Genomic DNA, 26,975 nt, shown 5'->3' with positions numbered 1-26,975 from the left:
TATAAATCACCAACAGTACGGGCAATGCTCCGGAAACTTTTAGTTTGTCATTCGTTTCTGATGTCGAATGTGCAAGTTTTCTCAATCGATTTGTCTCAAGATACATAGGCCGACGGCGTCGAAGATAGGAGCTGTGTCTCTTTCTTTCGTAAATATACAATAAAGCTTCCATTTTTCATGATGATTGGAAGATATCTGTGGATGCAATACCATCATTATTTGAAAATTATTTAAATATGTCTCTTTGCCACACATTATAGCATTTATAACTTAAAATTCTAAAACTTTGACCGTAAATTTAAATGTAATTTTTACGTGAATGTAACCGTTCTTTCATAAAAATAATTCTTTCGGTAATGTGAAGCGTTTTTATTTCATAACAGGTGAGGAGTTAATGAAGACGAAATGAATGAAGAAGTGAAATGAAAAGAAATGAAATCTCCGCAGTTGACAGAGTTGTTTACGAATACATCGGAATACAAAAGTATTCCAGGCTAAACAGATGCTTTGATTGAACTAAATATTGATTACATAGAAAATTAACTAAATGTAAGTTTTTCTTCTTTAATGAATATATTTGTTTTATAATTGGCACTTTTTAAAATATTTGTAATCTGTTATAATTTTATGTTTATTTTCCAACTTTACATATTCGATATTATAAAGATGCAAATTTGTATCATGTACAGATAACGATAAGTATATCGTAATCGTTCCCGTTTCAGCTCATCAATGTCGGTGTCGGCGTTGACGTCGGCGCCGGCGTCAGCGTCGGCATCGGCGTCGGCGTCGGCGTCGGCGTCAGCGTCGGCGCCTAGCGCTCGGTGCTTCTGGGAGGCGTCGGCCGCTTGACTGCGTTATCAGTAGTAGTGTCGTCGTCCGCGCGTGAACAGGTGAAGGCCTCAGTTACGACCACCCAACGACCACCCGCTCGACGACCTGGGTAAGAGTTGTTTTGACTGGACTCCCCACTACTCCCCTCTTTCTTTTTTTCGAGTCCAGCATCGACCGGGCCGACGACGGCGCAGAATATGTACCCCACGATTTATCTGCTTCTTCTCCGTTGGGGGTGGCGGCCAGCTGTCTATCTTAAACGGCCGATCGCGGCTCTGATAAAACGTAAAATAAAATTTCCAGAGAGAGATTCAAATAGAACGCCATTAGGGAGGCCTTAAGCAAGCGGGAAAGGAGAATAGATTTGGCGAAACGAGTTCGAGGCTTCGTGTTTAATAAATTCGTATTTCGGGAACGCGATTGTCTTGGTTTAACGCACGTTTCATCGATAATCGCGAAACGACACGATTTATTGGTCGAAATATTTGAATAACTCTTTTGTTATGATCTTTCAACAAGCGCGAATTAATTCGGTAAAGGTGGAGGCGACGGTATATGTATAGTTGGGTATTATTATGCTACACGCTGGGAGTAGTATAATACTCTAAATAATGGGAGAAACAAATTTTTACGGGAATTTACGGGAGAAATCATTATCACATTTTAATAGCTTGATGAAAATCATTCCTATAATTAGGATATTTTTCAAATCAAATGTTTAAGTGTTTAGAATTAGACGAGGTATTTTTTTGAGAAAAGTTAATCGTAAATAGCAAAGTCGATGGCATTTGCTGAGAAAATCTTACACCACGGTTCAAGTATTAAATAATAAACTTTGTAAACAAATACGTGCAACCCTTGTTCGAGCGTTGGCGGAAGGTTAATTGGTCGGCTCTGGGTAGATCTATGTTTAGCGACAATCCTCCGAGAGATGGTATTTTTCTATTTTTATTTTCTTATCATCGTCTCTTGCGCTGTGGCTATTCTCTTTTTCGTAATAACGATTAATGCTTCTAGTTCCTTTCGATTCTCCATTCAAGATTTTATCTTGGTTTATCTCATTATAAAAGAGCTCTATCCGTTGATTGTTTAAACAAAAAAAGATAGGTAAATAGGCCAAATTAATAAAAAAATTACTAAGCCGGTAGTCTAATTATTTTACATTCTGTAAGAAATTCGCGGCATTTTGTGTGTTTCAACACAACTCGATAACATAAAGTATGTTACATTTTATAATTTAATTAAGTACCTATCGCTTGAAATTTGGGTAGAGGTAGAAATGTAAAATTTGATGTCGAGTATATATTTATAATTCGATTTCCAAGTTATGAAGATGAAAGATTTAGTCGGTTAAAGAGAAAAGCTAAGTGAGACGAAGTATATAGCAAGCGCTATTAAATTTCAATCGAGATATGCCGTATAGGCAACTAAGAATATACATAGTATGTCTGAAAGATAACGAGAGATTGACACTATATCAATTGAAACACTAATTGTATGTATAACAATCATTCCTTTTATTCAAAGTATGTCTCTCGGACATAGATACATTGTTGGATACTATCAATCACATGCACAGATAGGCTTCCAGAGATCCATTTTCGGAATCGTAGTGAGTTTCTTTTGAGTTTTGGAAATAGAAGGTGGTCGCATAATGTCGTATAGTCAGTCTTCAAGTTTACGTCATAGTTTTCACCGTGTTTAAGAAAAGAGAACTTTTGATATCAGTTTTTTTCTTCCTATGTTTGATGCTCATGAAATACTTGTTAAAACAAACATGAAGCTTTAATACGCTTATTAATTATGAGTAGATGGAATTTACATGAAACGTTAAGAAAAAATTTTTAGACACATACTGTGTATAAGTTACATTAGCAAAACAGGGTTACTAAAACATTGACAAAACAGTAATAATTATACGGATTGTTTTATTATTTATTTTGCGTATCTGCGCAAAATCGAAAGAGAGAGAGAGAGAGAGAGAGAGAGAGAGAGAGAGAGAGAGAGAGAGAGAGAGAGAGAGATACTATTCTTTGATTAGTTTAAAAGTTATTTAATTTTTATATTTATATTGATTTTTATGGAAAATCATGTAGTACTTATTGACACTGTAACACGCATTGACAAACTTGGCAAAGAAGAATTTGAAGAAGAACACATATTGCCAGTCAGGTCAAATTTTTTATATACACTAACAAACTTGTAATATTTGTACAAAATTTCGTTCAAATTCACTGACTGGTTTGACTAAAATTTGTTTGATTTAAAACTGCAGTAAAAAACATGTTTGTTGCGCTATGCAATTTATTCTGTCAATTATGATTTGATAATGGCTTGTTGTTTTGTCGTTGTAATTTCAAGAAATGTTGATAAATTTTCTCTCTTTCTTTATTATTAAAAGTTAATACAAAAATATTAATATTGCAAATATTTCCAAATATTTAATATAAACGTTGTAATTAAAACTTGAGTTAATTTGTGATATCTATTGTAGTTTTTTATACAATCTAAATCTAATTATTTTACGTTTCGGTATGAGATAAGGAATACATTGTTGAAATATATTGTTTTGAAATTTTAATCATTTTTAGCTGATATCGATTGATTTGTAGCCGATACATTCTAACGGCTCTCTATATCTTTTGGCCTAAAAATTATTTAATATTGGATCACTATTGGCATACTATTGCTTTTCAATCCAAAAATTCAATAGTGTATGTCACACCATTTGATTTCGAACACTGATGTTAAAAATAGTGAAATTTTGTGAAACTCTAGTATCCCCCGAAAAAATGACAGCATCTGTAATTAGTAAGATCAGTCGCCAATTCGCACGGTTGATCTAATTGTGAGTCGCGACGACGCGATAATTGCATGCTCGACACTCGGCAATGTAAAAGCTTGTTTGTTGTGTCCATCTCATAACCGAATGGACCGAATGTACCGTACATGCGCTACAATGACTTGGCAAGCATTCGTATACATATATATGTGCGTTCTTCGCTTTTGCGATGCAACACGTAACCGTGAGAACATCGTTGAAACGTCGTTGAAACATATATCTAAATATCGCCCATGTTTTATAGATTCACAAATAAATCCTTTCTTGGATTGATTAGGAAACAATTTAGGACGTACAAAAGAATACAATATATTGAAAAGTTTGCAAATCTTTTCTCAATGATCAGTTTGAAGTGGATTTTTCCTCAGTAGAAATATACACCGGATCTTGGAGTTGTACACTAGGCATATAATGCTTTGCGTACTTTTTGTTTCAAATTCTTGTTTTAGATTTAGCTTTGAATTTCGTAATTACAATATATATATGATTAAAACATAAATCAGCTGTGTATTGGATCGATGTTCACATAAGGTTCTTTGTGATCTCGTGTATAAAATCAAGGTCTTGTAGCGTGTTCCGCTACGATACATACCGCGGTGTGCATTCGACAGGCGCATTTGATATTTGATTGAGAGATTGCGTTCTGTTCATTTTTAATTATCGATATACTCTCGAAACATGCTGCGTCGCACCCGCGCGACGTGCCATGCCGTGCCGACGGACCGATGAAAAGATCAATACATATCGCGAACCTCCTAAAATACTTGGTGTATCCTCACGGTGATGCGTCAAGTACCACACGCACGCTCCTTTAGCAAAAGAAAGCTGGATCGATTCGAGTTTCACGCGCGAGCGTGCGCGAGCGAGAAGACAATCTTCACGCTTCAATTTAGTACTCGGAAATTTCAGATGATGGACAATTCGAATAGTTCGGACCTCGAGATCAAACAGATATCAAGTATTTGGCCTTTTCGACCTCAAGGTTTATTCGAACGATTTCAACTGTCTGAACAATTCAAAAAACTTACGTTGCAGTTAATTGAGGATACATATGGTGTACATATTGTGAAAACTCTAACACAAGTTTTACAAGTTATTTTATTAATTCTTTTTGGGATATCTAAAGTTTCAAACTTGGATCATTTTCCGATTAGTTTAAGTTTTCCATTTTTATTTGTTTTTGTGGAAAATCGTAACTTAAATACTTATTGACAAATTTGATGAAATATTGACAATTTGATGATATAAAATATTGGCAGATGACATTGTTTTTATATACATCAGCAAAACTCTAACGAATATTGCATTTTTGTTTCTTCTATTTCTGATTGCAGAGGGTCTTTGCTCCTAAAATGGGAACATAGGATGCGCACGTTTGGGTCTTGATCCACCTTTTCCACCTTCTCAAGCTTGTCGTATCTTGGCTACGTTAACCGATGGACACGCTTGGAATAAGTACAAACGTAACGGAACGGGGAGGCGATCAAATCGCTTTCACGCGATTCATCGATCTATATTATTTAGCGATCGATGGAATGGATCCGAGGATAATAGTGGGTATTGCCTAATCGCAATTGATCACAATTGACGGATTAATGTAACGCTCGTTGCACTCGCAAGCGAAGACAATCGTAGCTGATTAGTTAGTTACTGAATTGATAAATATAGATATACATTCGTACATATATGTGTATATGCATATATATATATATATATCTATATATATATCTATATGTGTGTGTGTGTGTGTGTGTGTATATATATATATATAAATATATATATATATATATGATTGCGATCAAGATTATGATCCCTATATGTTGGGCATTGATTGCATATTATTAAATTATTGATCGCCGGATCGATCAAAAGTATATTGATACACGAGTACCTTATGGGCAATAGCCAATTGGTTAAAAAAAATAGAAATAAATGCAGAGAAATATAAGAGATTTAAGCAATTTAGAACAGATTGCACTTGATAGACGTGATTCAAAAAGCCACTGTTGAAAAATTTGAGAATCCAATCGTCCAAGACTTACAATGGTAACAAATAGCCAAACCATCACATGTCCAGAGATTCTTTTATCAAACGACAAGAAGATCGGATGAGCTTAAACAACATCAACGTCCACACAAAGACACGTGAATATTTATGGATTTAAGAACATAAAAAATTTAATATGTAAAAGGAGAATAGTCGAGAATAGTCTTGAAGAAATCCAAGATTTCTAATAACAAAACGGCCAACGGAGCTGGCAATCGAGCGATATAATATTGTTGCGAATCGAAAATAGAAGTATTTCTCAGGCTCTACACGAGATAGAACCCATCAGATGCTGAGCATATAAAGGTGTGTGTAAGAGATGATTGTTGACTAATTGAAATTGCGGAAATCCTCGATAAACATGAATCTCGAGGTGGAATTGATCGCGGGGGTCATTAAAGGCGGTTTACCTCCTGCACATCTGCCAGCACCACGGCTGATCAAGATATTCATCGCTGGCGAGAGAGATGGTAAGAGAAATGTAGAGTTTGAAATTTTGTGTGAAAATCCGACAAATTACGAGTGAATGAAGTGATTAAGAGTGAAAAACGGATCCGTTAACTAATAGAGAATGCATGCGTATACAAAGTTGTATATTAATATTAATATTATTAAATATGAAATTAAATCTATCTGGCAACTTTGTCCGCTAGATTTTTCGGAGGAACGCAAACAGCTGTTGGAAATGGTCGGTCCAGAGCTGCAATCAATCTACGATGATATGGGCATTGAGGTCAGTAGGCGAATTTTATTTATTCTTGTGATCGAGCTCGCCAACTCATCTGCAAATGTGTGCTCGGCTTGTGCAGGTGCTGTTGGTGGACATGCAGTACGGTGCCAGCGTTAACCCGGACGTCAATCCACGTTTAGCGGAATTCTTTCTGGAGGAGATAAACGTGTCTCAACGATATTCTCGGGGTTGTTTTCTCCTGGTGAGGAATATTTGGCGGCACCGGTATCGATCGGCACCGCGCCGCTACATTTATTTTTCACTCTACTGTGTAGAAAGTTAGAAACCGTATGCGATTCATCACACATTCCACCCTTGCGAAATATTTTAATCGAATATTCTCTCTACAAATATGATGAAAATATCAAATATACACACTTAATCAGATAGCTTATATTAATATGTTTCTATAAAATATGCAATGTTACACAGAGAAATTTTTTACTTTTTTTGTCGTCCAAAATCAAATTGGTACAAAAATTGTTTTGTCCATTGTTTTGTGCAGTTAAAAATGAAAATAGCGTTTGTAGATATTTTCTTTAATATGTATGATAATGACATTATTATGCGATTTCACTTTCTTTCGCGCGTAGTAGCGCGTAGTACCACTTTATTTTTATAGCACGCGTTACGTTGCCAGTCTCTCCTCTCTCTTAGATGCTGAGCTTAGAGATGATTTCAGGTACATTTGTAGAATATGCTCGAAGAAGGTGCGGAGAAGTGACTAATATATGTCCATTTGTTATTCTTTCAGTTGTTGACGGGAACAGATTATACCGCAGGATGGGTGCCGACAGAACTGAAGGAGACCACCTTCCAAACGCTTCTCGCACACTGCGCTCTTCTTAAGGATCATTACGAGCACAACGGACATTCTTATGTTTTGAAAGCAAATGGGTAATACTAAAGTTTAGAATTCTCCTTCTCGAAAAACACTTTTTTTCGAGTTATTTAGCAATATTATGTGTGTAAATAGTGTGCAAACCGCTCAGCGAGCATGGCAGGAAGAACAGGAACCGAGCTTACGTCAGGCGCTAAGAACTGCCGTGGAATGCGCGATCGCAGAGCAACCGGAAAACCAGGAGCTCAAGTACATCCTGAAGAGTACGGCGGAACGGCAATTGGACTACGGCCTAAGTAAGTGGTAGAATTTAGCGTTTACAAACTTGCGATCTTTTGAAAATATAAATCTGAAAATGGAAAATATTTTATATGATATATGATCTCTAAAAGAGTAAGCATTCCGACATACGATCAGTTCCATACATACTTTGACAAGAGCGAATAAAAAGATAAATAAATTATGTAAACTGAAATAGATTGAAATATTGCCGTTGTCACTGCGAATATTTGATCAAGTTGCTCAGTGCCACGCGATGGCGCAGTATATTTCAAGATTGTTTCAATCCTGATGATGAACATATCGAGCATTCTTTTCCAAAAATAGGAGACCTTTTCTGGGTCGTGTGCCGTTTAAATTATTCTGCAATGTCAAAAGTGCGACAGCTATTTGCGATGAATTGCGTGTGCTCACTGCATTGTGCATTATAGCACAACGAGCTTTTACGTGAAAGCCTGGAAATTGAGCCGCTCAGTGCCGCGTTAATTCGCGTTTTTCTGCCAGGAAATTTAATTGGTGCTTTTAACAATTTTATTTTTAGTCACCTTGTGCCGGTTAAAAAGAAATGGATTATGAATATTTCAACAGATCGCAATTATTTGATAATTCGCGATTTGATCGATAGAAATTTTACTTGTATGAGAAATTGTTCATCTTTGAATCACTCACTCGCGCAAAAAAATAGAAAAGTTTGAAATCCTTAGATATATCTAACAAGGATCTATAAATTCCTTCTAGTATTGACTTTCTTTTATGATTATTATTTCTAATGTCATTGATGAAATTTTTTCTCCTTTTGGACCTTTCAGAGGCTTTCAGAGGCTATTTCTATCTTAATTTTAATAATTCCAAGTAGTCTTGATCTCTCTAGTTCTTTTTGACAATACTCCATTTAAATGTATTATTAAGGCGCGCTAGAAATAACATTGTTACAAGCACCAGGGATAAAACGCTCTAAAAACCTTCCGTCGCTACAGGCTGTAAGATAACACAATACTAATCATTCAATAATAATAATACTTATCAGGTCTAGATGAGCAGGGCTTGGGAATAATGGCCGTGATTCGCGAATGGACGGGTGAAGGTGCACCCGGATGTGCGGTCGCTGCTAGTGAGCTCAAGACCCGTATCCAGACAGTCCTGCCTCATGACAATGTTTTACCTTTGCACGTGGAATATCGTAAAGGTGGCATCGACGCCGATCATGACGCTCACGACGAGTATCTCAAGAAACTTCGGGAATTGATACTGGACAGATTGCAGCAACTAGTGAACGCATCCGTGGAGGCTGACCCGGAAATCAAAAGTCGTAAAAAGATGGTGCAGGAGGTCTATGCTGAAAGTATGGCGCATTTTGCTCTTTTGCGGGAATTACCATTGATCGACGAGAACGATGAGGTTGTAGAGCGGGTCAAACGGCTTGTACTTGCAGGTACATATTTAGTTTTACCTAATGTCACACACATGATGCGACCTGTGTCGATTGTGTCAGAAAATTAAGAGGCGGTAGTTGCTTCACGGTAAAAAAAAAGTGTATTTTAAGTGGAGAATGCATCAAGCTCTCTCTCTCTCTCTCTCTCTCTCTCTCTCTCTCTCTCTCTCTCTCTCTCTCTCTCTCTCTCTCTCTCTCTGCTGAAGAATGCAAGAATCTCACTTTTTATCTCAAGAATGTAAATATCTCTTTTTATATCTCAGGATAAATTTTATTATTTAATTACCCATTTGTTTGATAGTTTGACTCGCGCCCCTCTTGTGTTGAGACAATGTGAGGAAGCTCTCACTTTTGCCAAATGTGTATTTTTTACGTAGCAGTCTTCGAACCGTGCTTTCTCATAAATTCTTTTTTTTTGCAAGCAAAACTTGAAGAAACTTTTGCTTCGACACATATAGTATATCGTAGTTTAAAGCAGATGGTCTAGAATCAACTGATTGGGATATCAACTTTTTTCACTTTCGAATTTTCGAAATCTACGAGATTGTTGCGCGCGCTATATTATACATACTTTTAGGCAAGGAACGTAAACACGAGCCTATTCTAATCTACGGACCAAAATCCTCCGGCAAGTCTTCTATTCTCGCGCGCGTCTACCAGGATGCGCCGGATTGGCTCGCGGCTCCGACGCTTCGCATCGTTCGATTATGCACTTGGACACCACGATCCGCCTATAGCCTAGAACTCTTGCGCATCCTTTGCCAGCACATCGGCTTCCTCGCCGGCGATAACGACGGCAATCTGCCGCGCGATGCTTCTTTCGATCCGCTCTACCTCAACAATTGGTTTACCCTGATTATGCGCCGTATCGAGGAACATCCGCTTCCGGACCAATTGATCATCCTCCTCGACGACCTTCACCGATTCCACCCGCTCGAGTGCGACATCGTCGCCGCTCTATCCTGGTTGCCGCTCGCACTTCCTGCAGGCGTTCACCTCGTTGCCACTTCCGCTCTTCCGCCCGAGGGAATGCGCCTCACACCGGTGCAGAAGGAACGTCTGCGCAGTGCCGACATCCTCGTCGATCTCTCCGGACGGGTGTGCGCGACACCGCATGTCGATTCGGTTCTGGAGCAGCTGGAGGACCTTATCGGGTTCGCCGCAGCTAGCCGGATCGCTTCGATTCTCGCTTGCACCGAGTACGGTTTATCGGAAACGGAAATACTCGAATTGATTATGCCCACCGGAGGAGAAGGCCCATTGGTTTTGGAAGAAAGCCAATTTAACTTTGCGACTTGGTGCTTGGTCAGAAGAACGTTCGCGTCTTGGCTTAAAGTAAGCGATTCATTCCGTAAAACAAGAGCACTAGTAGTACAATAACAATATACAATATGTAATAGAAGTCAAAGTAATTTATTTTGTTCTGGGAATACTCCTCTAAAAACAGGAGTGCGATACTGAGAAGAAAATACTGTAGAATACAGCATATTCTCGCATTATCGCATAAATATATTTTTTTTCAACAAAATATTGTTCCAGATACGAGTAATGAGTGGTCGATTAATGTTTTCTTGGCGTGGCCAATATCGCGAGGTCGCTCTCAGAAAGTATCTCTCCAATCAAGACATTTCACGCAGTTGCCACGCGGAATTGGCCGGTCTTTTCTTCTCCGAGGACACCGACGACAGTACTGAGAAATCATTGGAGAACCCAGCCGCTTCACCGCCTACCAAGGAAACGCCGTTCCAAAGCGCGCCACGGACTCAGGATGTCACGTATACACTTCGACACGTGGAGGAAGCGTGGCTGCATCTTGTACGTGCCTCCGACGTCGACAAGCTGAAGAAACTCGCTGTCTGCGCGTTCGACTTTCTCCTCGCGGCCGTCCAAATGGTTTCCGTGAGCTACCTGCGATGTGTCCTCGAACATACAAGGCGATATCTTCTCGAGCGCGACCTGGAACTCGTGTATTACGCCGTCAGAAAGTCCAGCGACGTTCTAACGCGGAATCCGCTCCAACTCGCTGCGCAACTTATTTGTTGGTTAAGGCCGGTTGCCGAGGATGGTGGTGACCTCGTGAGTACTTTTTTCTTTTTTTCCCAACAGTCGAGTTTTTTTATTTCTAATTCATCGGAAGATTACGCAAAGAATGTTGCGATCAACTATACATGTATAATACGAGTTAGACTCGCAAATAGGGAATTATTCCATCGCTTTATCAAGGTCAGTAGAATGGTGATGGCAGCTATGGCTTGGTGCGATGGTTATACCGCACCTTTGCTCGTACCCTTGAACGGATGGTTGCAACCACCTCTTCCACTGCAGATTCGAGCAATAGCGTGTCCTCAGGGGGTTAAGTTGATCGAAGCTGCGCCGTCCGGACAACACGTCGTCGTCGTGCCATTGCAGGGAGACGCTCAATTATGGCACGTCATGTCCGGTCAGCTTGTTCATACTTTCAAAGGTAGTTTGACACGAATCATTTGCGATATCTTTCTTTACAAGCGCGTTGACATCCTTTTTTTCTCTTATTCCAGGACATTCCAGTCCGATATCGTGCTTAGCCGTCACTCATCAGTCGCAGTACTTGCTGACAGGTTCCGAAGACACGTCCATCATCGTCTGGGACATGAAGGATCTCGTCATAAAACGCCGAATTTGCGAGCATATCGCACCAGTTCTCACTTTAACTATGGCACTCAACAATTCCATCATTGTGAGCGGTGGTGAAGATTCCAGAATTATCGCCACCAGCCTGCTCACCGGCGAGGTTCTGATGAAAGTGGATCATCATCGAGGCCCCGTCACCACTATTCGCGTTGATTCGGCTGGTGAAGTTTTGGTTTCGGGATCGGCCGACGGCACTGTGTGTCTTTGGTCTCTGGAGAGCTTCAGCTTTCTCAACAGCATCGCTCTTCCTTCTCCGGTGGCCATGTTAGATGTGTCTGCGGATTCGGTTTTCCTTTTAGTCGCTTGTGAAGATCAAAAGCTCTATCTGCGATCTTTGGCGACGGGCACGGAAATTCATACGCTCAGGGGACATCAAGGACCAATCAAGAGTCTCTGCCTGGCGAAGGACTGTAGAAGAGCCATCGCCGGCGGCACCGAAGGCAGGGTATCTGTATTTGATATGCATAGCGGAAGGTTAATCAAGAATTTGCCCGCTAATCCGTCAGCAAGCGTTACTTCAGTTAAGGTGATTAAACGCAAAATGCAACTTTTCTCCTTTCATAGTCTCCCAATATGTTTTTCTCCTATATCTCTGTTTTATCGTTTAGCTGTTGAGAAATTGAAAACGCTTTGTTAGCTTACAAAGATCATTTTTCAAAAACGTTTCAAAAGTTGAAACAATTAAATATACGAAAAGATTGTATATTTGCGATTTTTTGACACGCTAAACTCAAAACTGTAATTGAAATTTTTCTTTGCGAATCGTCAGCTCAATGTTTGGCAAATTCGCGAACGATAGAACAAATAGATTTTATATGAAACAATTTTTGCAGAGAGTCAGGAATCTTTAATTTGAAAATTGAAATAGAAATTTTATAATTCAAGAATAAAAAATAAAAAAATTTGAGATAAAATATTATTAAATTGAAAAATAGTTGTTCACACTTCAATTAAATGCGATATATATACAAATTAAAATTTCAGAATACGAATTTTATATTTTCTTTGTATGTTTTGTAAAAATACTATTGTAAAATTGTTACTTGTATTTCGCGAGAAATATCATTTTTTTATCCCCAGGTAACCGAGAAAGATGATTTTTTGATAACCGGCGGAGGTGGCCGTGTGACTTACTGGAGCTTCCGCGGCGAGGAACCACCACCGAAGCCGCAGAAATCCGGGAAGCAAGATTCTCTGCAACCCCATACTGCACCAATTTCCTGCCTGGACATTTCCAGGGACGGCGCCATGGCAGTCACCGGCGGTGTCGATTCTTTAGTTAATTTGTGGCAGCTTAACACTCATGAACTGTTGTCTTCCTTGGAGGGGCATATCGCCAGTATCACGTGCATCGCATTCTCCGCATCAGGCCTTTTCGTCGCATCCGGTAGCTAACGACAACTTTTTTGCTTAAGCCCAACTGTTTGTCCAATTTTTCTAAATCTAATTCGCTATTAAATCGTATTCGAGGTGGAGGTATAAAAATGTGTATAAATTCTTTAGGATCCGAGGATAAAACTGTCCGCGTGTGGGGTTTGACTCTGGGGCTCATCGTGGCTACGTTTCGACACCAGGCACCGATAACTGCCGTTACCGCTATGCTGGATGGTAGAAGAGTAGTTAGTTCGGATCGAGCTGGTTCTATCAGGGTCTGGGCAGCGGACAGTGGTACACTGATCCAGTCTGTTTGCGGACCTGGACGATGCTTCGCTGTTACATCCGACATGAGGTATGACAGAAGAAGATTCGTAATAGATCGTGTGAGTTTTTCTGTTCTCTTTATCTTACTGCTTTATTTAGAAATTCATCTTTCTATCGACACTAATTTTAACTCACTAATTCTTCTAACGACATATTTTGAAGACTAACAGATATCTGCATATCGAGAAAATGTTAACAAAAGTTGTAGGGTTTGAAAAGAAAGGAAAAGATGTTGTTGTGTGGGGTAATATTTATTTTTTAATATATTTAAGTTTTCAAAGATTAAATAATTTTTTTATATCATTTTTTTCTATTTATTAATTCAAGCAACGTTTGTTGGAGGTATTTTTTATTTTGCCAATATTTTTCGAATTGTTAAAAAAGACGTGGTAAATTTTTCAATCTTTAATTCATATCTCGATAACTGTTTGTCGATAACTGTTTGAAGAAAAAATAGTAAAAGATACTTGGACTCGATTCAATGCCAGAAATACCGCTGTCGCAGTAGCGCTTCAAGTTTAGTTAATATCTAGTATACCCCCCCCCCCCCCCCTACACACACACACACAAACATTTGAGAAAATATAAAATGTCATCCTGTACATACATGAACATCTTTAAACTTTGATCGTTACTTCGAGACGTACCAACTGTTGTTATGTCGACTCAACCAATCCATCATTCTAGATACGCGGTGTGTGGGTCTGGTGATACCCAGGTGCGCATAATCAGTCTGGGCGCCGGTCCTGAGGAGAAGCATCAAGTATCGCACTCGCAGGATATCACATGCCTGGTAGTGACGCCCGATTCTCAGTACCTGATCACCGGTTCCCGGGATATGAGTCTGAAGGTGTGGTTGCTAGCTGGTGGTAAACTCTCCCAAGTATTGGTCGGTCATACTGATCACGTGACCTGCGTGGCGGTTGCGGTGGTCGACAAATCTATAGTGGTATCTGGCTCCCGAGACGCCAATCTGATCGTCTGGGACATCAATACCGGCGCCGACTTGCACACTCTCGTGGGCCATCTAGGTTACGTGACTTGCGTGCGCCTCTCCGGCGACGGCACTCTGGCCGCTTCCGGAAGCGAGGACAAGAGTCTCATCGTCTGGGACACTAAGAAGGGCACACCGCTCAATTCCATCATGTTGCACGTACCGGTCCTGGGAGTTGAAATATCCACCGATTGCTCTAGAATGGCGGTGCATTTGCTGGAACACAAATGCATGCCTATTCTATGTCTGCACAACACACCCGCACAATACGTCAAACTGCCGCCGTACGTGGCGCCGCGGGACCTAAGACCTCCGGGACCGAAACGACCCGCCAAGAGATTGCTGAAGAAAGAAGTGTCCTTAGATACTTATACTTGGCAGCGAAAATATGGACATCTAACATCAGGTTATCGATCATTTTCATACATTTCTAATATCATTTGGCAATCGTTCGATTCAGTGATCCGAGTGAGAGCAGTATGATATGATGAGAGTTGTACGATATGCCACTGCTGGTGTGAAACAAAGTTCTTTTTCAAATTTTTTAGCATATGCCTCTTGTACAATAAGAAATATTAAGGATATATAAAATCTTGAGGAAATATGTTTTCATTAGTTTCTTCTCACTTGGATCACTGATGATAAAAATTGGAATTTAACTTGATTTTTCTCATTTATTCTCAGGTATCACGGTCTCGAGTATCGAGGAACGATTAAAGCGTCGTTTTAGCGTAAGCGCATCAATGGAAGAGATCAGCAAGGCTGGTTTAGCCGGCTCACAACCTGGTCTCGGACCTGAACAGGCTGCTTTAGCACAATCTCAACATTTCGATCAACTAGAGGCACTGTGGAACAAGCAATCGCCACCGCCGAGACCACGTGGCCTAGCTCGGACATTGACGAAGCAAAGTTCGCTTCAGGCCACTCGAATATCAGACTCTGAAGAAGAAGGTAAGCACAATGTTTGTCGATAGATTTGTCTCCTTTCTTATCATCTATTATCTTACTCGAATTTATTTATGTATTGGATGTATTGGACTTATATAAGTTAATTAGTTAAAAATTGTTCGTAGCACATTTGAATCGTACAAAAAATTGCAATATTGCAAATTAACATGGGTTTCAACATTTTTATCGAAGAAAGTATTTGTAATTTTTTTTTTTTTTATTAATCAATGATAAAGACGGAGAGGAAATTTTTGGATATTGATACATTAAATCCAAAACCTCGTGACTAAAAAAGTACAAATTTTACAGGAGACATTAGAAACTGTTTATTTATAACATATTCCAATTAATTTGTCAAACTTTGAATTTAAAATGACTTTCTGTTGTTAATAAATAAGTTTTTGGGATTGTTTCAACAAAATTTGGTACATAAAAAATAAAAATACTATCATAATAACAGAAAAAGTGAAATTGGTAAAAAATGCGAGGTACAGGGTTTTGTATTTAAGATATCGATATTGCGAATGCTTGTTGGATATAATGCTTTCTCAAATTAACAGCGAAAAATGAAATAATAAACAATTGCCAAATCGTAGGTCTTACCAAAATGATAGTGCGATGCATAGTGCGATGCATAGTGCGATGATTATATTTTGTTCTAGTTTTGGGTGAATAACTTAAAAAAAAAAAAATGTTTGTTCTTTGTCAAATTGATTATTGGGTATTGCAGTACACGATTTTCCATGAGAACCAATGTAAACATAAAAATTAAATAACTTTTAAAGTAATCAGAGAATTATATCTCTCTAAGTGTCGCATAGGTTTCGCGGAACAAATAACAAAATAATCTATATAAAACTAAATCTATATAAAATTTAGTTTTGCCAAAGTTTTAACATGTGAGCCTTATATTTTTTTAACGAATTGTTTATTTCTTGATGACAAGGTATAAAGTTAATATTAAGAATAATATTCCATTGCAGATGTACCGGATTAAATGGCAGAATACTATTCATCAACAACTTTCGAATGATTGTTGAGTATATGTAAGCTACAAAATGTCCTTCCGTGTTATTCGATGCAATAAAAATATACCGAAAGTAATAGACTAGTAATAAGATGTAAAACTTGTTTTATTATCTATTACCCCAATTAAAGAGTAGAATTTTAAATATTATTTAGACAATATTAGTATCATTTATACACAAACTACATTCAAAAGTAACACATAAATTTTGTTTTGTGCGCGCGCGCGCGTGCTATTGTAATAACAATAATAATAACAATAATAATAATATAATAATAAGAACAACAATAATAATAATGATAATGATAATGATAATGATAATGATAATGATAATGATGATGATAATAATAATAATAATAATAATAATAATAATAATAATAATAATAATAATAATAATAATAATAATAATAATAATAATGATAGATAATAATATTTTGAGATTCTACGATCCTGGCGCCATTGAAAGGGTGTTACAAGCGGCAAGATTACTATTCGGTGTGGCGGATTTATCAGAATGAAACATGCCGGCAGAATCTTTGTTCATGGCATAGAAATTTACTACCGTAATTACGAGACTTTGGCGTGTCATTTACACCTAAAGATGCACATGGGTAAGTGATTGGGCATATTTCTAAGGGGGTATTCTTATGTAGGTCTTTGAAAAATATATATTTATATTTTTTAAATATTTAAAGTTACAAAAATGAGCTCTTTTTTAACAAGTTTTTTGAGGTACAAAAAATAAGCTACAGCCTTTATGGGTTTTGATGTGCAGATAAATGATATCTCGATACACTTTATTTGATACTTTTATTTAAAACTTTAAATGTGTTTTTCTTTAAAAACTATGTGTTTTGAATTGATCAACATGATGAAGCAATATGAAAAAAAATGGGGTGTCCTTTAGCTATGGATGATAAATACCTGGATATATAGAATAAATATTTTTTCTTTTTACTTTTATTCAATTCACAAAATGTTTTTATCTTATTGTTAGTGATGGGGAAATTAATGGCAATGGCATGTACATCAATAGAGTATATATTTTTCCATAAATAAAATACATTTTGCAGTTTGTGGATCAAGTTGACGATGATTTGGTCATTAAAGAAATTTGCACAGCTCTTTGGAATGATGGAAGATACAACGATGAGAATGGCAGCACATGTAAACGCCAAACTTTTAAAATTATTCTTAATCGAAGCTTGTTCCCAGAGCGGTGCACAACGCCGCTCGCAGTGTAGTGACGCGTGTTCGTAGTTCCATGCTATTTTCACTTTGATGTGACCGCAAGGTTTTGCACGCGCTCGCCAATCTGCGATTTTTCAGATGCTCTTTCAGCCGCTCTAAAATAAACGGCGTATAATGTTGTCAAAGAAATATAAAATTTATTATTGTGTACAGATATTTTGTTACTTTATAAAATGATTAAGTTGAAAAGTAACAAAATCACGTTGGAATCACTCAACGCTTAACTTTTTTTATAATATTATAAAGTTGTGAAATAAATATTATGAAATAAAATGTCGAGTGATTTTAACGTAATCTTCGTCCGTCTTTTTCATTCCAGAATGAATTCTCGAGAGAATTACCTGACTGCACGACACTATCCAATAGAGACAGCGCATTGAGTACGATGTGTATTTCGAGATTATCAGCGCGCGCTTCGAAGAATTCGCACATGGTGCGTCCGAAATCCGCCTCGATCAATAACTCTTCGGATTCCGTCGGACAAATTCTCGTTAATATCGTCAGACCCAAAATCGCCTCGTTTTGCATTAATGCATGCTGTGCTAGAAGCATGTTTACCAGATGCTGTACCGCACCGTATTTGATGACCGATAAGGCAATCTGCCTGTCCCTAAAAAAAAATATCTATCAAGTTTGGGAATTGCGTCACAAGTTGGTCAAGACAAACCTGCTGTTGCTTATTAGCCAAGCAATTAATCGATTTGCTTCGCCTTGGACGCCGGGATGGTCCTCGATACCACACCATTCAACTGCTCGTTTGATCAAGTCCTCTCGTCGTCCTAAAGAGACTGCCGCTTCCCCTAGAATAGGCACACAACACAAAAGTTAATAAGCAGCATCCTAAAAATTCCGCGCAATATAAGTTTCATTCTTTCTCTTTTTTATACAAATTATTATTTTTTTTTTTTTATGGTAATGAAGCACTTTTTACTTCCTAAGAGTTGAAGAATTAAAAGAAGCTTACTTTGGCCATCTATGACTATTCTAAGCGTTCCCAGCAATTTGAAAACAACAGGAAAAGTGGGAATGTCCAGCATCGGGTAGAGCACATCGATCAGACCGTCAGCGAGTATCAGCGATTTGTTATCCACAGGTATGACGAGATTGCGTAACGCACTGAGTAAAGCATGCTGGCATCTGATGTCACCAGATTTGCTGCTGTTTCTTTGGAGGAGTTTCAACAGCTTCCTATGAATGCCTTGTTCGACCATACGTTTGCAATGTGTATCGGTCCGCGCAAAGTTACCCATCGCTAAAACGGCGGTAATCTGTAAGTCTTCGTCAATGCTCTCCAGCCATTCAACCAACTTTTTGTAAACAGGACCCTGGCTGTTATCGTAAAGGAAGTTCATACTGTCATCTAAGCAGATAGAAATACGTTAGAATCTATAAGATTTGAACCGATTAAATTTGAGATTTTAGGATTCACCTCCAGTTAAAATCAGAACAATTAGATTGCAGGCAACTTTTAGAATTGACCGTGTTTCTTCGTCGATGCACTGTGGCCCGTGCTTTTCCAACAGTTTTACGAGTAATTCGCATACTCCTGCCTTGGCTAACAACAGCTTTGATTCTTCTAAAAGTTGAATTATGTTATTAAAGTTATTAATTCATTTGAATTTTTTATAAATTCACTTTCATTAGTTTAATTAAACCTAATTGCACATTAAAGTTTTTTTTTTTCAATTTAAGGATATATCAGCTATACAAAGTATTAGCTAAAAAATCGTTGAAATTTAAAAATAATATATTTCTTATTTCGTACTAAAATTAATCAAACAGAGCTGGTTTATGCAGGTAGTTATAATATTATAATAAAAAATTAACACGAGTCTATCGATGTATATTATGTACATGTTTCTATATATATATACTGGGAAAAAATATATTTCCAACTAATATTTTGCTTTCGAATTAATCAATTGTAAAAGAAAACTTTTAGATATAAATATTTCTTGAAATTAATCTCGAAATTAATTTCGAGAAATAAAATAATAATGCCAACATAGTAATAATGCCAGAAATGGCATAGCGTAAGGATCATATTTTGCTGCAATTTTAAATGAATGGCTTTTCAAACAATCAGTGAATACAAATAAAGTTTCGCACGTGTATTCATTAGAGTTATTGTACAAAGAAAATTTGACCTAATTGGCAATGCTCCTTTGGCAAATTTTTCAACAAACGTTGCGTCTACATCATCTTCCATAAGAACTTCCATTGCAAACATAATAATTAAATTAAATGACTCTTAAATTAATCAGAGACTTCCATCCAAGTGTTTGCATCGATATCCCAGAATAAATAATAGAACAATGTGTGAAATTTTTACGGTTTTAACCAATGTGATTCATTACATTACTACATTATTAACCTGTACTCGTTAAATGATTTAGACAATCCGATTTTAATCGTATATCAATCAAATTATGATTAACTTGCCATCCTCCGCTTGACCATGTAAAAGTTCCAAGCACATCTCGGATAATTCAGAAGAAGTGTCACTAATCAGTATGTTAATTAAAACTTTTGTTAATCTCTCATCAAGAAACACAATGTTTGCGTCATTCAATATGCCGAGGATGAATAACGCGTGCATTGCCGCTTCGCCGCCGCTAGTCCCGTCTTCTTCCAGCACGCTGCAAATAATCGGTACTGTGTCCTCCTCTAGTGCCTGATAAAGTGTATCTAACAATTAAAATTGTCATCTACCATCGCTTTTTACAATCGCCGAGAGTCAACATCGTCAGATCATCATCAATGAATCGCGATGCGCTCTCAAAAGGAAAAATTTATTTTTCACCTTCTTGTGCAACGCTTCCTGGTCCACCAAAAAATTTAATAAAAATCCAGCGACCACATTTCGCAGAAAGCTGGCACCCTCAGCATTTTTTAATGCAACAGCTTTCTTCAGCACTATTAGAATTACTTTTAAACCATCTTGCTCTCTGACAAGTTTCTTGCCACTCTCTACAAAATATATATATATATATATATATATGTTTTTCATTAGCCTTCTTTGACAACAAGAGCATTTCCATTTACAAAAGTCATATAAATATCCGTGTTTGATATCATTTGATAGTGATTCAATCATCATCAACAGTTGTTTAACAGAATTATAACGTAAAGAGAAAAGTTTATGATTTTCATGTAGACACAATAAATGACAGTGGCCTGCCAAATCAAACTTTTTTTCCCTAGTTTTTTTATGTTGAATTTGAATCCGACTGCGTATCATATCAGGATTTGGAGAAACAAACTACAAAAAAATATGCTAAAAATAACAATATTGACTACACGTACATTATTCAAAAAAAAATTTTTTTTACTCTAGTACTGATTTTATTTTTTCAAACAAATAAATAGAAAATAAATATAAAAAGGAAAGATACGTGTCACATGTGAGATAACCTTGATGTAAAATTTTCTGAATAATGTTGAGTAGAACTGATGTTACTCTCATTTAGCAAAACAATCTCCCTTGCACATAAAAAACTATGGAAAACTACTTTGCCTTGACAGAAAAACAAAGACTTATGATGAAAAAATAGACGTGACTGTTGTAACAACCATTCTCATAACAGATGTTTCCTAGAGCTCTAGAAGTTTGTGTCAATATGTGTATATCCTCTTCCTTCAGCAAGTTAATCAATGTCTGTATCAATCTTACATTGGTGCATTTCTCTCTTCCCTTCTCAGTCTTTGCAATTTCTGCGATAGCCTTTGCTGTTTTTGCTATAATCTGTTTAGACTTGTGTCCAAATAGCACCAAAAAAACTTGATCAATAACTAGCTTATTGGTCTCTGAAAGAGTAGGTACATCATTACCTGAATAACAATTTTACATAGGAATTGTATATTTTAATTTTGCATAAATATTCAAAATAAATAAAATCATTTATAAAACTTTTACAATCATAATACAATATGCCAATATTTTAATATATGATCAATAATCGATGATTCTTAATGATTATTGAATTTAATTTGTATGTACTTTTAGATATACTTAATAAAATCCAATAACTCAATACATGCATTGTACCTTCAATTGAAGTTTTGCTAACATTCACCACAGAATTCAATATCTGAACAATATTAGGACACTCATCCTGCGAGGCCTCAAGTTTTACAGCATGTTTTAAATCATCAATGAGTTTGTCGATATTGTGCGTTGCTTCATCTGCAACATACATTGGGATAAAAAAAAAAGACTCTGTAGAGCACATTTTCCGAAACAGAAGATTGCACGAAAAGTGATGAAGTAAAATACAACAGAATGTCCATACCTTCCATTTTTCACTAGGCGAATCCGCGTTGAGAATTCACAAAGCTCGGATTCGATTTGTTTCAAAGGCTTTTCCGCAAGCCTTTTCTTACCTGACAAAATGCCGAAAAAGTTTTGCAACCCTGCCTATGACTATCTTTTGATGTAGTTATTAATACATGGTTACTCGCATGTCATGTAACGAATGTGTCTGAGCACTTTAAAAATGGCAGATACAATCGGCTATTTAGAAACGGACGAGATGGCGGAATCAAATAATGTTGTGCAAACGTCCATTACTGCGAAATCTGCAAGGTTTACGAAACGAAGTGAGAAAATTTACGGTGAGTTTAATTCAAGAGTCACATCGAAGAATAATCACTCGCGTACGCCGTGTCATGTGTTCTACACTGCGAACTAACCCCACTTTTCGTTAGAGTAGCAATGCGTTTTCCATCACTCGACAACAAACACACGAGAAACTGAATTATTTAGCAGATACTTGGCCTAACCTTAATTTAAACTTGGCAAAACTGTATTGTACTTTACGTTTAAAATTGCACAAATCACCTGCAAAAACAGTGGCAAATTATAAAAATTTCATAGATTGTTTTATTATTTATTCTGAATATCTGTGCAAAATATAAGCATAATTCTTTCATTCAGTTGAAAGTTGTTTAATTTTTTTGTTTAAACATTAGTTTTTTTTTTTTTGAAAAATATATTGCGGCATTGAATGACAAATTTGTTAAAGAAAAAACAGAAAATGAACATTATTCAAGCCACAATTTTCATGACAAAATCAATTTTATGTGCTAGCAAAACTTTGAATGAATATTTGTGCAATAATTTGTTCGGATTCACTGACCGGTTTAAATGTTATTTATTTAAATAAAACTGCTGCTAAACATGGTCATTGTATTGTGCAACTCATTCTGGTATCTGATTTGACAATTGTTATTTTGTTTCTTGTAGATGTAATTTTGGACAGTATTTATCTATTGACAAATATCTCTTGTCTCTTTTTCTTCAATTGAAAAAAAAATACTAATGACAAATATTTTTTCCAATAAAAACGTTAAATAACTTTTAGTTAAAATTATATAACTAATATATTCTTAACCTTAATTTAAGTTCAATAAAGTTGCATTGCAAAGTGTATTACTTTGTATTTAACATAATAGATGGTGTAGTTCTTCAAGAAATTACTTGAAGATGATGGCAAGCTATGATTGTGAATGATGCCTTTTATGACTGTGAAACTAATGTTTTAATAGATATATTTTACTTGTTTTTTTATATTTTCTCTCATATTAATATTTATATGTTTATTATAGCTGCACTATTTCTAAGCGCTGTCACAAGTATCTCTGCCCTTGCTGGTTTTGCCAGAGCAGTGTCAGTGGCCAGAAAACAGGATCCAAAGTATTTTGGAAAAGGTATCTCTGGTGCCAAAGGAGTCAACGAAACTGGCGCCTCATTGGCAATACGAGCCCTTGGCTGGGGCTCGTTTTATGCTGTCACAGGATGTGGCCTATTTTTCTATGCAATCTGGAAGGTTTCTGGAGCCACTACTGCAGAGGAATTCAAATTTAAGATGGGTTCCTTGTTACCAAAAATACCTAAAAATAATCCATCCCAAAGTAGGACAGAATTCGAGGGCTTAACAGATCTGTTGATATATATTTCAGAAGATTGGGGACGTGATAAGAAGGTAATTTATCTAATTTTTAATAAAAATAATTAAATAGAATAAATTTCTTAAAAGTTTAAAATATCTAGTGCAGGGCTGGGCATTTCTTTACGCATAAACTACTTACCACACACACACGCGCGCGCACATGTGTGGGTATATACACACACACATATATATATATAGATAATGTAATATTTGATATACCTTTTAATGGACATTTATGTAACATTTTTTTTTAATTTTTGCTGGGAATAGATGTATAAAGCACATATAAATATGGAAACAAATATTAATATATAGTATAATGTAAAATATTTTAATTAAAGTTGAATTTATTTTTATATAAATTTGCCAACCTGCTTTGTGATACAATACAAATATAATGCAAAATTATCTTTAAAAATAAAAACGTACTAATTGTGAGCGATAAGTATAATTGATGACGCGAGATAATTTGTTCTGTGATTTCTTCTCGTAGGAATAAAAAAAATTTGCATACGTAACACTTGACGATTGGATACACCGGTCATTTGCTGATATCTAGACAGCATGAAAATCGCGTGATCGGTGGAAAATCATACGATCGCATACGCACGAATCATGTACGAGTTTACAGCATGTTGCGAGTGTCAACAAAGTTGCAAGTATTGTAAATCGTATAATGTTAAATTGGTTGTTGCAAGTGAAACCAAACTCGTTGAAAGAGACTTTACATATTTATTTGCAAGTTAGACCAAACTTGGAAGAAGACTTGTAGAATATATATTTATTATATCATTTATACTTAAATGTATTTAATTATATTTACGAAATAATTTAAAAAATTTAAATATTAAATTAACAAGTAAAAATTCTTCGGTTGTAATAATCATGGAACGCGCATGTTAAAAAAGTTAAGTACAAAGTACTGTGCAATTAATAATTATGAAACCTGTCACTTATTTGTTATATAATATTCCATTTTTTTTCTGTTCGTTTACACGTGATAATGACGAACGGAATTCGACGATCAATCTAATCCGGTCTACTGTTCATTTGCATTATATTTTGCTGTTTGCTGTAACCGGTTTGTTGTTTGTTATATTTGAAATAAGTTTTTTACGAGATCTATCTTTGACGAACCAATTAAAAATACAAAAACTTATTGAAATTTAGTTATTAGTTTTAATTATATTAGAATCATATTCAGTTATTAGTTTTTTAATCATATTAGAATTAATCAGCGAATAAATTTATTTTATCGAGATTTCACGTATACAAAAGATCGCATGTTTTGTTAATGAAAAGGAAAATCAACACGTTCTGTGAAGCATAATTTGCACAAATCATAATATTTTAAAATAAGATCGGCAAGAGAAGATTGAGCTTGTGCGTTCGTTATTCGACTTAAGATTACGCACGTGAGATTGATTGCATGTACACTTGATAAAAAGAACTGCAAGATACTGGATGATGATCAAGGATCACATAAGAAGCAATGGCGTAATAGTAAATAATTATCAGCGTGTAAAAAAATGCAAATTACAGATATTACGGCGAGTGTGATATTACTAATAGTAGTAATTTCATTTTGCGAATCAACTTCAGAGAACCGAAAACTCAGAATAATAATAATGAACAATAATTAATAATAAAAAATAATTTTAACAAGTTATTAGTCATAAATATTCTAATATCGTCGCAATATTGATTTGTATTTTCACAATTAACAATACATTTGGTGCATCTTTGAAAAACGTTTTAACGTAATTTAAGTTACACGGTACAAATATTTTTATATTTTCTAACAATAAGAATTTACTTTATCAATATGCAAACTACTTTACGCTTAATTCACCAATAAAGTATACGAAAAAGTAAAAATAGTATAAAATAATGAAATTTTTTGATGATTCGAATTTGTAATAAAGGCAAGTTGTTCGATCGTATTCTTAATTTTTCCGGCTTCATTCCAAACAATAGCACAGAGCACATTTCTCAGCACATTCCTGTACGCGTTATTTAGGTCAAGACTTGCATTTCCAAAGTGCTAATTTGATTAATTGTACGATGACTCTAAGACATTTTCCTTTTAAGGCAAATGTGGATCTACGTATCACGTGTTAATATCATTTAACACTTTAAGTAGTAAAAAATAAAAACACTTTACATACACGCGCGCGCGCACACGCACACACACACTCTCTCTCTCTCTCTCTCTCTCTCTCTCTCTCGCGCTCGCTCCCTCCCTCCTTCTCCCTCTCTATTAAAGGTAATTTTTATTATTATTAAAAAAATCATTATATATCCGTGGAGTTTTTTAAATGCTAAATTCAAATTCGAAGTCGACGTTTTAAATTTACAAACAATGAGCTATAAGTATTTGGCAATTAGAAATCCAAACAGTAGATTTTGTATGAAAAACTTTTAGTATTAGGAATCTTTAATTTGAAAATAAAAATTACTGAATTTTGTAATTCAATAAAAAATAAAAATCTACAATATATTTCAATTTAGAAATAATTGTTGATCCAATTACATGTGAATTTTTTAATTTTAGAGTACGATAAATAAATTTTATTTGGGGTTTTATGAAAATAATGGTCTCTTGAATTTTAAGATTCTGATGTTAGATTCGAATTTGAAGATTGTATATGCATGTGTGTGGGGTAGGTTGTGCAGGATATTTACAATAAGAAATTATTATTTACACATATCTGGTCTTATAAATTATTATTAAATAATATCAATATTCAATTGCAAAAGATATAGCTAGTAACAAAACCATAATAACAATTGTGCAACAGCCGGTCGAACCTGAGAAACGCGCGTAGATGTGCGCGCTTCTGCAGCAATGCAAAAGTAGCTCTTTATTAATTACATATAAAAAATGAAAAGGAGAATCGCTTCTCTCAAGCGAGCCTCCTTCCCAGAATATTTTCCGCGCACAAGCGGACGCTAATTGGCTATGGATGCTCGATTAGGATCTATGCATCCTACGATCTAAGAATCCTGAAAAACCTACATTAAGATCGATGGATCGTAGGATCTAGAGATTCCGCAAAATATGAATTCTAAATTTTGTAATTTGACAATTCGCGAATTCATTGTTTTACGAGTCCTTAAGGTAGATCTCAGGATATAAGAATCCTTAGAAATACGTGTACCTGAAATATATCTTAGGATCTATGGACTCGGGGATTTTGTGCTCCATAAGTCCTGCCTTACGAATCCTAAAATATAAGGATCCTGAGAAGTGTTGCACCCGAAATCTATGAGGACTTTTAGGATATACGGCTTCTAGAATTTAAAGAGTTTAAGAAATACGTTTGTAGAGTCTATAGGATTAAAATTCAAATGTTTCTGTGGATTCTTATACAAGACGTCCCATTTTAATCTTTCCGATTTATCTAAATCTAGTTCTCTCAAAAAAT

The 26,975-nt window shown here is 36.1% G+C and overlaps 3 protein-coding genes across 5 annotated transcripts; 2 read left to right on the top strand and 1 right to left on the bottom strand.

The window, feature by feature from the left end:
- The first annotated feature begins 769 nt into the window (after positions 1 to 769).
- LOC105667462 (protein qui-1) lies at positions 770 to 16,445 on the top strand. Of its 2 annotated transcripts, XM_012359267.2 has the most exons (16): positions 783 to 943; positions 5,011 to 6,193; positions 6,377 to 6,456; positions 6,533 to 6,655; positions 7,208 to 7,350; positions 7,430 to 7,590; positions 8,601 to 9,005; positions 9,583 to 10,340; positions 10,545 to 11,081; positions 11,229 to 11,469; positions 11,543 to 12,201; positions 12,756 to 13,062; positions 13,179 to 13,404; positions 14,064 to 14,776; positions 15,055 to 15,321; positions 16,302 to 16,445. In XM_012359267.2, exons 2-16 carry the CDS (start codon positions 6,085 to 6,087, stop codon positions 16,313 to 16,315), a joined length of 4,743 nt encoding a protein of 1,580 aa, XP_012214690.1. In that variant the 5' UTR covers positions 783 to 943; positions 5,011 to 6,084; the 3' UTR covers positions 16,316 to 16,445. The 2 variants fall into 2 exon arrangements, with proteins under 2 accessions (XP_012214691.1, XP_012214690.1); XM_012359268.2 differs by lacking the exons at positions 15,055 to 15,321; positions 16,302 to 16,445 and having other exon boundaries at positions 770 to 943; positions 13,179 to 13,435; positions 14,064 to 14,238.
- A 925-nt stretch (positions 16,446 to 17,370) lies between these two features.
- Positions 17,371 to 22,031, bottom strand: vimar (visceral mesodermal armadillo-repeats). Of its 2 annotated transcripts, XM_012359269.2 has the most exons (10): positions 21,889 to 22,031; positions 21,645 to 21,782; positions 21,170 to 21,403; positions 20,400 to 20,566; positions 20,039 to 20,270; positions 19,026 to 19,172; positions 18,561 to 18,956; positions 18,264 to 18,396; positions 17,938 to 18,206; positions 17,371 to 17,691 (listed from the first exon to the last, which is right to left on the bottom strand). In XM_012359269.2, the coding sequence occupies exons 1-10, from the start codon at positions 21,893 to 21,895 to the stop codon at positions 17,540 to 17,542; spliced, it is 1,875 nt and encodes a 624-aa protein (XP_012214692.1). In that variant the 5' UTR covers positions 21,896 to 22,031; the 3' UTR covers positions 17,371 to 17,539. The 2 variants fall into 2 exon arrangements, with proteins under 2 accessions (XP_012214692.1, XP_012214693.1); XM_012359270.2 differs by lacking the exon at positions 17,371 to 17,691 and having other exon boundaries at positions 17,997 to 18,220.
- A 40-nt stretch (positions 22,032 to 22,071) lies between these two features.
- LOC105667464 (transmembrane protein 242) lies at positions 22,072 to 25,490 on the top strand. Its single transcript, XM_012359271.2, has 3 exons — positions 22,072 to 22,210; positions 23,204 to 23,580; positions 24,041 to 25,490. The coding sequence occupies exons 1-3, from the start codon at positions 22,072 to 22,074 to the stop codon at positions 24,044 to 24,046; spliced, it is 522 nt and encodes a 173-aa protein (XP_012214694.1). The 3' UTR covers positions 24,047 to 25,490.
- Positions 25,491 to 26,975: the final 1,485 nt, after the last annotated feature.

The sequence above is a fragment of the Linepithema humile genome, chromosome 6 (genome assembly GCF_040581485.1).
Source record: "Linepithema humile isolate Giens D197 chromosome 6, Lhum_UNIL_v1.0, whole genome shotgun sequence".
Lineage (NCBI taxonomy): Eukaryota > Metazoa > Arthropoda > Insecta > Hymenoptera > Formicidae > Linepithema > Linepithema humile.
Note: the sequence above shows the minus strand (reverse complement) of the source record. Positions and strands in the feature narration are given on the sequence as shown.